Raw genomic sequence first — 12,252 nt, forward strand, 5'->3', positions numbered from 1 at the left:
CAAACACTGCTTGAAAACTCAATTCTGGTTCTTGAAAACTCATTGAATACCCCTGGAATTTTATATGCCAAATCCGGCACGAACCCTGTTTGACCATTTTAACAAGTTCTTTTTTACTGTTAGGTATAACTGTTCTTGGTGGTGAAAATTCCAAGAGGCTTGACCGTGGAATATATGTCAAGTCAGTTACTGAAGGAGGGGCAGCCTGGAGAGATGGCCGATTGAAGGCTGGTAAGATTTACCCCAATTTTTCACGTGGTCATTTGTTTTCAGTTAAAGACATTGGCAATCTTAAGGTGATACTAAAATTTAATGAGTCTCAGTTTGTTGTCATTTGAAAAAAAATCAACGACTCAATTGACTGACTACTATGCTACTATGCTACTATGATAAAAAAAGATCACTTTCTTTTTTCCTTCAGATTCTTAAAGTGTGATTGCTTAAAGGGGCTAGGTCACGCTATTTTAGGTAATTTTGTTTAATTTTGTCAATTATGAGCTCTAAACGTCAAATTGGCAGAGCAAGAGTCTTTCATTTGCAAAATCACGGCCACGTAACAACTGAGAATGATTTTCCAGCTGTGTAAATGACATTTTGATATAGACTGATATAAATTTGAAAAAAGGTGGGCCGACGTTTTTCAAATTTACCCAAATTCAATCCATTTCGATCCTCTCCAGTTTTGTCCATCCATGGCCCTTCTTGGCTTCCCTGTGTTTTGTTAGAGTTCTTCTATAGTTTTGAACATTCGATCAGTGCTGAAATTGCCTAAAATTGCGTGACCTAGCCCCTTTAACACTTGACTGGCAAAATTTAGAGCTTTGATTTTTATCCAAAGGCTGTTTACTTTGAGTGTAAGTTTTGGATTTGACAGACCGCCATTCACTCTCGCGCTGGTCGTGTTCCAAACTACCGGATTGGACATCAGAGGGTTGGATCTAGGGAAAAGTGACGTCATTGACTCACTACATGTAGCTTAAAATTTCAGCGTGTAAATGCATCTTATTATAATTATATGCAAAACAGGGGTATAAAAGTCTGAAAGCCTGAGATTCCTGTGCTGCATATTAATTTAGCCACGCACACGCATTGCATTCTTAAACTATTGACGTCATTTGACGTCAATATTGACGTCTTTGACATCATTTTCTCCTCGAGCCAGCTCTCTCAAATTTTAAAGTTAGTAATCGTCGATCATTACATATAAAAAAGTCCTGGCAAAATAAACAGGTCCGTTTTAAATCAAGGCTTAAAACTTATACCGTATTTACCCGTGTAAAAGTCGACCCCCCATTTTTGGTGGCAAAAAAAGCAATTTCTTAATTTCTTTGTTAAATGTTCATGGGACACTAATCTTGTATTCTTCGACTTCTGGAACTGTGGATACACAACAAAAAAAGAGCGTCAAGCGCTTAATAGTTTTGTGGTTCAGCAGTTGTTGTATATGCAGGCATTTTGTCCTTGAGTTTCAAAAAAGTTCTCAGAAAATCGAACATGTAAACCTCAAAACAAACCTGTTTTGTTGTTCAAGGATAAAGGGCTTTAACATCACAGAAGCAGGAGTCAAACTTTGAAAATAACTTGCGAAGGATGTGAAATGTGCAAGGTTTAATAGGCCATTTCCGAGTTGCTGTTTGCCTCGGTTTCGAAGTGAGTCTTGGTGCTCAACTATTGTAAGGGAAATGAGTTTGATTTGCATAAGAATACGCAACTCATTTCCATTTGAATGGTTGTGCACCAGGACTCGCTATGAAACTGAGGCATGTAGCAACTCGGAAATGGGCTATTGGTCGTCGACTTATAATTTCTTACATGACAAACAAAACAAAACTCATAAACCAAACAAGTTTGCAAAAGCATTTAAATCAGCCAGGTTTGTATAAAGAATAAAAAACAATCATTACCAACCAGCATTTTCAGGCAACACGAGTGACGATGCTTGCACGCAAACACGAAGTGCTGCGCCAGGCTACTAAGCCGTTGAACGATCACTTTTTATTTGAGGAAACAGAAATGCCTTTTAGAGCTTTCTGCCTTTGGAAAACGAAAATTTTCATTGTCTATTTTATATTTGTGCTTGTGAGTATCTTCAACATTTAGAGTTGGACAAATCCTTTTTCATTTCAACTGGAATTGCTGACATTCATTTTGAAGTCTTTTGTCCACTGCATTTGTTATGCCTAAGACATTATTATGTTAATTTTGAATAAATTACTTAGCTGGAACTTGGCTCTAAATCTTTGACCGTGTATAAGTCGAGGGCGATTTTTGGAGCTTCTTTTGAGGCCATGAAAGGTCTACTTATACACGGGTAAATATGGTACATGTAGGTCACTTGGTGTTTAGTTAACATTATACCGGTAGTTTTGAAATCCAAAGAAAAAATTGATTTTTTGGTCATAGTAGCACTTATAGTAATAGTTTTAATAAGAAAAAAGTAAAATCGTTCTCTGGTAAAAAGTTTTGAAAAAACTATGAGCTTTCGACAGACTGAACTGCTGCCTTCAACGGATAAAAATGTGTGAAGCCTAAAAGCGAAAGAAATTTAAATATAACGAAAAATTCGCATAAATTAAAGGGTAAAAGCATGTAGTGGAAAGAATGTTTAAAATGCTAAGAAAATTAGTGTTTCTTTAAGAGAATGTGATATTGTCTTGGGAGCGGGCACGAATTGTTGTCTGCCCCTACAGTTTTTGCCGTGTGCCATGACTCCAATGTCTTTCTGCTCCGGTTGTTCGCTTTGTCAATGATTTTAGAATTGTTAAAGTCAATATCATGATTAAAAGTCCACGCGTGTTTTGCGACATTTGAGCCTTTAGTACAATGCTTTAAGTTCCTCATATGTTCCTTTCTCCTAGTAGTAAAGGATCTTTTAGTTTCGCCAATGTAGCTCCACGGGCAAGATGCGCATGGAATTTTATAGATGACATTGCACTGGTCGTCTTCGGCAGGTCGAAACTTAGGGATAGGGAAATGCTGCTGTAAAGTTTTAACTGGTCTGCTAGTGACTTGGATGTCGTGTTCCTTGAGGATTCTTGTGAGAGGTTCCGTGATGCCTTTGATGTAGGGAAGGACTGCAAAGTTGCGTCGGTTTGTTGGCTCAACCCATTTAAAAAAACATACCAACCAACTCTTCTGGAGTAGGTGTAGGTGGTGGAGGCCTCGCTTTCTTTCTTATAACATCAGCAGCGATTTTTTTGGGATAGCCGTTGGAGTGTAAAGCGGCGCAAACACGAGCAGTTTCACGGGTCTTTCCAACTTGTGTGTTGGGGAGATTCAAAGCTCGATGCAGGAGTGTCTCAGCGGTGCTGATTTTATGTTTCCTGTCATGGTGTGAATGGAAGTCGAGATATCTATCCGTATGCGTGGGTTTGCGGTAGATGTCGACCAAAAGTTTTCCGTTATCGCGCGAAATGAGGGTGTCAAGAAAGGGTAGTTGGCCGTTGGACTCGTGTTCGATGGTGAAAGAAATATGCTGATCGATTGAGTTCAATGAATTGTGAAAGGAGGCAACAGCGTCGCTCTTAATAATGCAGAAACTGTCGTCTACATACCGCTTCCAAAATTTCGGCGAGACAGTAGTCGTGTTGATTGCTGTTTTTTCGATTTCTTCCATGCATAGGTTGGCTACTACAGGGCTTACGGGGCTACCCATAGCACAACCGTGGATTTGTTTGTAAATGGTGTCATTGTAAACGAAGAAGTTATTGGACAGCACAAAATTCTTCATTAATTGATGATGCTGCCCTCTCGTCCTTAATACAGTTCTTACAAAAAAGAGCTTATTCTGTACGGAACAACATCAAAGCAAGACACGATAAGAAGCTTAATAACTTGAAGACCTCCCACAACTGTCCTACTGATGTCGTGGATAAAAACAATTGGGTTTTTAACCTCTCCAAGAAACCACTCCTTCCTTCCGAGCGTTCGCTCTTGGAAAAAGGCCCGAAGTTTGCCCCGACGCCGTCCAAAATTCCTTTTAAGGACTTTGTCGCCGAAATTGAAGCCTCTATCTCATATTTACCTGTTGAATCTAAAGATCAAATACGAACCTCTGCGGCTGCGATCCTCCAAAGGGCTTCTTTACCTAATCACAACATCTCTAAAGAAGAAAGCAAAGCTTTACATGCGTTAAAGAAAGACCGCTCCAGAGTCATCATGAAAGCTGACAAAGGAAATTGCCTCGTTGTGTTGGATAGAGAAGAATACGACAGCAAAATGGAGTCCCTCCTTGCCGACCGAAGTACCTATGAAGTTGTCACAAGATCTCCGTTCGGTCGAATCGAGCGTGAATTGAACGCGACGCTCCTGAACTTTAAGAGACAACAAAAGATTGACGACTATACATACTTTAAATTAAGATCTACCGACGGCATTCCACCAGCGATCCGCGGTTCTATCAAACACCACAAAGATGGCTACCCTCTCAGACCTATCGTGACTTGCGTTGGCTCTGCACTTTACAACACTTCTAAATTCCTCACCGACATCCTTGCACCGATCCAAAATCGTGATGGGTTCTCAGTTGCTAATTCACAGGAGTTCTCTAACGAAATAGCCGACGTTAACATCCAAGATGATGAAACCATGGTTTCCTTTGATGTGGTGTCTCTATTCACCGCCATCCCTGTCAACAAAGCTTGCGATTATATCAGGAAGAAATTAGAGGACGATTTGTCTCTCCATTCCAGAACCAACCTAGACATCGAGGACATAATTTCCTTATTGAATTTTGTGCTGTCCAATAACTTCTTCGTTTACAATGACACCATTTACAAACAAATCCACGGTTGTGCTATGGGTAGCCCCGTCAGCCCTGTAGTAGCCAACCTATGCATGGAAGAAATCGAAAAAACAGCAATCAACACGACTACTGTCTCGCCGAAATTTTGGAAGCGGTATGTAGACGACAGTTTCTGCATTATTAAGAGCGACGCTGTTGCCTCCTTTCACAATTCATTGAACTCAATCGATCAGCATATTTCTTTCACCATCGAACACGAGTCCAACGGCCAACTACCCTTTCTTGACACCCTCATTTCGCGCGATAACGGAAAACTTTTGGTCGACATCTACCGCAAACCCACGCATACGGATAGATATCTCGACTTCCATTCACACCATGACAGGAAACATAAAATCAGCACCGCTGAGACACTCCTGCATCGAGCTTTGAATCTCCCCAACACACAAGTTGGAAAGACCCGTGAAACTGCTCGTGTTTGCGCCGCTTTACACTCCAACGGCTATCCCAAAAAAATCGCTGCTGATGTTATAAGAAAGAAAGCGAGGCCTCCACCACCTACACCTACTCCAGAAGAGTTGGTTGGTATGTTTTTTAAATGGGTTGAGCCAACAAACCGACGCAACTTTGCAGTCCTTCCCTACATCAAAGGCATCACGGAACCTCTCACAAGAATCCTCAAGGAACACGACATCCAAGTCACTAGCAGACCAGTTAAAACTTTACAGCAGCATTTCCCTATCCCTAAGTTTCGACCTGCCGAAGACGACCAGTGCAATGTCATCTATAAAATTCCATGCGCATCTTGCCCGTGGAGCTACATTGGCGAAACTAAAAGATCCTTTACTACTAGGAGAAAGGAACATATGAGGAACTTAAAGCATTGTACTAAAGGCTCAAATGTCGCAAAACACGCGTGGACTTTTAATCATGATATTGACTTTAACAATTCTAAAATCATTGACAAAGCGAACAACCGGAGCAGAAAGACATTGGAGTCATGGCACACGGCAAAAACTGTAGGGGCAGACAACAATTCGTGCCCGCTCCCAAGACAATATCACATTCTCTTAAAGAAACACTAATTTTCTTAGCATTTTAAACATTCTTTCCACTACATGCTTTTACCCTTTAATTTATGCGAATTTTTCGTTATATTTAAATTTCTTTCGCTTTTAGGCTTCACACATTTTTATCCGTTGAAGGCAGCAGTTCAGTCTGTCGAAAGCTCATAGTTTTTTCAAAACTTTTTACCAGAGAACGATTTTACTTTTTTCTTAATATGAATCCTGGTAACGGATCTTCAATATTTTTAAATAGTTTTAATGTTAAGAAGGCTAATAGTGGTCAATGCAGTCTCAACTCCTATCAAACACCATAGTTTTCACAGTATCTATCTTTGTTGAGCATTCCAGGCCAGATCAACACTCAGGATCCTCAAACAAAATTCACACATTAGTGAGGTGATTCTGATGAGAAGTTGGTTAATTAAACTCACAGGAATCCCATGACCAGATGTTCTACCTTAAGGACGGTGCCTATTGCGCATACGTTCTGCACATCTTGAGATACTTGGATTTCCTATCGGTGATGCTTACTAATACAGGGATATTTTTGCGCAGTTTAAAACTATCCGGAGAAAGTAGATCTTAGTAAGTGTCCTTGGTATCCAAAAAGAAAATTGGGGGTAACCATGCATTTTTGAGATATAAGTGAGCTTCAATTTGAGAAAGAACTCTATACATTGCTTTGTATTATAAAGCTTTTTACAAATATTATTCATCAATTATCTTTGAAAAATGCGTGGTTACCCCCAATTTTCTTTTTGGATTTCAATGACACTTGTTAAGATCTACATTTTGTGCATGATCACACTCCGGGAAAAAAATATCTTTAATTAGTAGGCACCATCCTTAATTAACAATTATTCCATGAGCGCACATTGGATATGAGATCAGCTGGTTTCATACATGTATCCAACAAGTGCGAATGAAATAATTATTGATTTCTTAAAACCCTTAAAATCCAAAAGTTTGGAAATACGAAATATGAGCGAAAAAAGCGAGTAAATCCAAGCGAAATATAAAAAACTTGCGAAGATGAGATGTTGTGTAATATCTCATCACAAAAACATTTCTTACCCTCTCGCGTACTTCTAAACGTGGGACTTGATCCAAACTTTCCAGAAAAAGGTGTCTTTTTTTGTTTTATTCAGAGAGAAATTTCATAGCAACGCTTAGTCCCATCAATTGCCATGTAAGGTCAAAGAAAGTTATATGAGCTGATAACCGTGAACCAATCAGAGTATAAGTAGAAATGCATGAACCGTAGTTGAAAATGTAATGATAATTTATCCTATTTAAAGAAAAACGACAACTTTTAAATTTGCAAGACATGTTTTCGATACTCTATGGATACTGAGTATCCAAAACATGTCTTGCAAATTTAAAAGTTGTGTTGTTTTTTCTTTAATGTTTGATTTCAATCTTACTGCTACGAAAGTTTGGTAATTTATCATATAAGTATTTTTTTTCTGGTAATTAATTCCTCTAGAATTTTAGTCAGTTGGCAGGAATTTTAAACTGGGTCCTTTTGATATATAGGTGACCGGATTTTAGCTGTGAATGGCCAGAGTTTGGAAAGAGTTACACATGAGCATGCAGTTTCCGTCCTCAAAAATGTCACCAGTCCAGTGGAACTTAAGGTGTCTCAGAGTGCATATAATTACTCTTTGATTGGTAAGTGTTTAGCCCATTTATGTTACATGCATTTGAACAGGGCTCTCTACAGGTCCACAACAAACGTTTGGTGTTTCGCTCTACACAGACAGAGCACTATAGTTTTTTTGGAAACTAATCCCTTCACTTTTTCACTTCTTTACTGTCATCAACATACTAGACTCTATCCCAGGTGGTCTGGTGACGTAATTTGGAGGACTGGGAAGAAAAATTTTAACGCTGTATCCCACAACTGCATGCGGTCTTATATTAGGTTTTGTTTCCTTAATATAATTGACGAGTAAAATTATCAGGTGTTAAACAGAGTAAAATGTGTAAGTCTTCCTCTCACAAGGGAATGGGGTAATTACGGTAAGCTCTTCTTGGATAATATCCTTGGAAATTGTCGTGAATGTTTCATCATGTCCCAACAGATCACCAAGAAACACGCACCCCACACATGTTAGCTGACACTTTTTAGAAGTATTACAATGCTGTCAGTGGCCACTTTGTCACACTTCAATTAACAACTGCCAACCACAGGGGTATTCGCATTTAGCGCTTTTGTTTTACAGGTTGTGTGGGCCTAGTAAACTTCATTCTTCGGACAACAAACTTTGAAATGTCATTTTCTTTAAGTTTGGTTTTGTGACAACAAAGTAGCCATACCTTATACTCATCTGGTAACTCGACCTGTAAGTTGCCACAGATCAGTTATGCACTCTAGCACTTCTGCAAATGCTGCATAAATTCTTTTTTAGATCTCTCCAATATTCCAAATGCAACTTCAGCAAATGAGGAGCCAGATAGCCTTGAAGTGAAGCCACTGACATCAGCTGAACAATATTCGTCACCTGATGCTGAAGATCATCTCAACCCTGAGAGAAGCCAAGGAGAGTCACAGCCTTCACCTTTTTCATTCCCTCCTGAGGATGAACCGGTGACTATGATTTCAAAGTCAATTCCACCGTCATTAGTCAAGGTGGCATCTTCAAGAAGTAGGCTTTCAGAAGAAGGTATTTCCAGAAATCAACTTGTTAAAATTAAAAAAAAATGATAACAAATTTTTATTTACTTTGCATTTAATTTTGAATTCAAAGGCCTGCTCAAAGTCAGGTGAAAAATTGAATTGTTAAGGCAAGTTGTTCAAACTTCGGTCTACTTCTCAATGCATTAAGCAAGCTGTGGTTACTTGTTTTAAGTGGTCTAACGTTGTTAAATGTTGGGGGTGGGAGGTCTTTTCAAAATTTAATGCATTCTTTTATCATGCATGCAACATTGAAAATCTGTTGAATGTCAGAATGTGTGGAGGATGTTAATGGCATATAGCTGAAGTGGGTGAACTTCTTAAAATGCTACTTTAGTTTGTAAACAGTTAAGAAATCACAAGTGAGGTAATTAGCATGATTTTGAGTCCTAATTGATAATGTTTACAAATCACCAACTTGAGGACAGAACGTGTTTCAACACGTTGACATTTACAACTAATCTGGCAGCTAAAAGACTGGCGTTTCCGCCTTACCAACACCAAAGAACAATCTCGTTGTAACAATAGCATTTTGAAGATTTTTCACAGGAAACTGAAGCTGGTTTCTATACACAACATTCAGTGAAATAACTTTGCTTTAATTTGCCTTATGTTTGCTTTTGACTTAACTCATCAATCATTTCAAAGGAAGTACATGTAATTAAAACCTTTCTTAACTTAATTTTCCAAACATTGTTTAAGGTTTGGTGTGAGGATGTCCTTAAATGAACTTGATATTGAGAGTTGAAATTTTTTCACTCTATACTTTTTTGCAGTTCAATAATTGTGCCCATGAAGTTGTAGCTTTGGTGGTCACTTGCAAAGATTAATGCCGTTGGCTATTTCATCATTTTCACTTTACCCAAATAATTATTATTATCAGTAAAAGTCTGTTAACCTCCCAAGGAAAACAGTATAAGAAACCCTTGAGGATGTTATTTCTGTTTTTGCTGGATACATGTAGATTCACCTAACAAATTGGAGGACTCTAAAATGGAGAAGCCCAATCTGAGGTCAAGAGGACAATCCACACCTATAGAAGCTAATGTTTTGCAAAATCCTCTTCTATCTGCTACATATCCACCAATCTCTAGAGGCATTTTACCCTCCCATGCAGAGTCGTCAGAGCGTTCCACTGAGGGGTCCTTCAGTGAGGATGAGAGTGATTTTAATAGCAAGGATCTATTGCCAGTAAGTTTTGTTCTTTAGTATCAGATTAATGTTATTTTGTTATTTCAGGAGGATGTTACCAGACAGGCAATGTCTACCATCAACACTTACAAATGAGCTGAACTTTTTGATCTGATTATTGGCCCATACCATGATGATGGCAGACAGAGTTTGTCTACTGATAACACCTGTGTATAATCTGCACTTTTCTAATCAATTTGTGGGCTGAAATAAGTTTTTTTCTTATTTCATAAAATAAAATTGTACATTGTAGCTGAAATTTTGTAGGGAAGTAACATTTTATAGGTTTGCAAAAAATTAAAGGACTTTCTAAAGTCGACTGATTTTGTAAGTCCTCAAATGGCTGGTAGCTTAAGAAGTCTTGCATTTTCTTGATTTCGCTTAACCCATTCACACTTAAAGGGCCCCCAATGAGAAAGTAAAATCGTCTGGCGTTAGCCAAAGTGAAATTACTTTCATGTTGGGAAGGGTCAAAGGCTACATGGTTTTTGAGTGGATGGTACAATCTCATGCATTCACACCAGCTAAAGAACCCAGTTGGCAAGTAAAATCCTCTGGCTACAGTGTAGGTGTCAGGATGGCTTAATGGTTATCAACTGCACCCCCCCACCTCTGTGACCCAGGTTCAACTCTAGTCTCGAGGTCGTATGTGGGCTGAGTTTCAATCAATCTCAATATAACTCCGAGGGTTTTTCTCCGGGTACTCAAGTTTTCCTCCTTCATCAAAGTCGACTCTAGATCAGTAACATCCGGGCGGATACCCTCGTATGGGGATAACCTCTGGTATCTGTCCCTTTCATTGTATTGAATGAATAAAGTTGGTATTATTATTATTATTATTATTGTTATTATTATTATTATTATTATTATTATTATTATTATTATTATTATTATTATTATTATCTTAGAGCTTCAAAATAGTGGGTGCAACTTTTTGACAAGTATTCACGGATCTTAGTGCATGTAAGATTTTGGATTATTTTAGACTTTTATCTGTTGTATGTGAAGTTTTAGGGCAAATTTCTTTGGGATGAAAGAAGCTGTCTTTGCTAGCTTCTCTACTCCTTGCCTTGAGATGATTCCTTACTTTTTTCCATGGAATTGTGGGGCAAAGGGAAAAAACACAACCCTGCAACCTACACTGTAGCACTAATAATTAAAAGTTTTTGCTTAGACACTTCAATAATTATTCCCATGGAACATCTATGGTCATCAACTACCGGTATCTTGAAAAATCAAATAAAGATAATTATGTTTAGCTCTTTTAACTTGATCCATTGTTTCCAGCAGTTACACTGATTTGGTCAGATCAAGAAGTCTGCCATTTTAGGCTTTACATGATCTTCAATTCAATTTCTCAAAATTATTTCAGAAGGAAACTTTGTATATTTTTCATAATTATTGCTTCATTTTTTTTTTCTTTCAGGAGAAGGCTTTTGTGGTTCATTTACAAAAAAAGGACGGAAGTCTTGGTTTAAGTGTTAGTGTAAGTAGTTTATTTGTTACAAGGTATTTATTGAACTGGTTATGGTTATTGTAGTTGTTCGTTATGGCATTGACCCATTGACTCCTGAAACATGTGCTCCCCATCGACGTGTAAAATTGTCTGGCATTAGACTGAGTAAACTCTATTAAGGACGGTGCCTACTATTGTTATTGCCCATACGTTCTGTGCATCTCCAGATACTTGGATTTCCTATCGGTAGTGCTTACTAATGCAGGGATATTTTTGTATGGTTTAAATTTATGCAGAGAAAGCAGAACATAGGGGACATAGCTTTTGAGTCGATGTAGAAGTTGTTCACCCATTGACTACAGAATGTCCCCCAATGTTGAGTAAAATCTTCTGGCCGAAGAGTAAAATCTATCAACAAACTTTCACTCCTAAGGCTTAATGGGTTAAATCTCTCAGATAGTGTGGACAATGTGGTTGATCAATTTTGCATGTCAGATTCTGCAGTATGCAGCCTTCTTACCTCATGTTGTGATCTGCTGCTCTTTATAAACTGTTAATTTCATCAGCAATAGATGGAGATTAATGGAGCCAAAGAGTGATCAGTCCTGAAGGGAGTAGGAAGCATCCATAATAGGGCAGCCTTGAGGTGCAACAAAACCAGCTTCAAGACCAGTTTTGACCACCAATTGAAATTACTCCTGATAGTCCCTGGCTCAACTTAGTGCTTCTTGTCTGGTCAGCTGGGATTCTTAAGTGTTATGTTCCATTTTATAATTGATCTTTTGCTGACCCTGAAAAGCGCCAGCAGGGAGTGGTCAATTAAAAAATAATTTTTAAATTGCCAACCCATGCTTACCACAGGCTCACATGACACTAAATCAATTTATGGAATATTTGCTGACTTGATACTGGTGGGAGGAGAGGCAGGTAACTGCCACCATGAGGAACTCCCTTAAAAACTACAAGGGTGGCCTTACAGTCAGTCAAACAGGGGTGACAGCTGACTAGGGTTGTCTCCATTTTAACCTCGCCTACGTTGAGCCACTTTAAAAAGGTTGGCCACAGCTTACTGCATGTCACTCAGACTTGGGTAGAATAATATTATGTACCGATGCCA

At 38.6% G+C, this 12,252-nt stretch overlaps 2 protein-coding genes across 5 annotated transcripts in view; both read left to right on the top strand.

Moving 5' to 3' along the window:
• The window catches only part of LOC138008059 (tyrosine-protein phosphatase non-receptor type 13-like), a 95,959-nt gene that overhangs the window by 54,031 nt on the left and 29,676 nt on the right, over nucleotides 1–12,252 (top strand). For 3 of the 4 annotated variants that reach the window (XM_068855244.1, XM_068855246.1, XM_068855245.1), the window contains exons 28-32: nucleotides 124–231; nucleotides 7,348–7,482; nucleotides 8,223–8,477; nucleotides 9,453–9,679; nucleotides 11,106–11,165. In XM_068855244.1, coding sequence (XP_068711345.1) covers nucleotides 124–231; nucleotides 7,348–7,482; nucleotides 8,223–8,477; nucleotides 9,453–9,679; nucleotides 11,106–11,165 — 785 coding nt within the window. The remainder of the gene's footprint in view (nucleotides 1–123; nucleotides 232–7,347; nucleotides 7,483–8,222; nucleotides 8,478–9,452; nucleotides 9,680–11,105; nucleotides 11,166–12,252) is intronic. The other variant, XM_068855247.1, reaches the window with a different exon arrangement.
• On the top strand, nucleotides 3,907–6,022 carry LOC138006121 (uncharacterized). The gene has a single exon (XM_068852284.1). The coding sequence runs from the start codon at nucleotides 4,159–4,161 to the stop codon at nucleotides 5,827–5,829; it is 1,671 nt and encodes a 556-aa protein (XP_068708385.1). The 5' UTR covers nucleotides 3,907–4,158; the 3' UTR covers nucleotides 5,830–6,022.

This window comes from Montipora foliosa, chromosome 6, assembly GCF_036669935.1.
Source record: "Montipora foliosa isolate CH-2021 chromosome 6, ASM3666993v2, whole genome shotgun sequence".
NCBI classification, from domain to species: Eukaryota; Metazoa; Cnidaria; class Anthozoa; order Scleractinia; family Acroporidae; genus Montipora; species Montipora foliosa.

What these genes read in the sequence shown, in the direction of transcription:
- LOC138006121 (XM_068852284.1), top strand. Translation starts at nt 4,159, where the DNA reads ATGAAAGCTGACAAAGGAAATTGCCTCGTTGTGTTGGATAGAGAAGAA.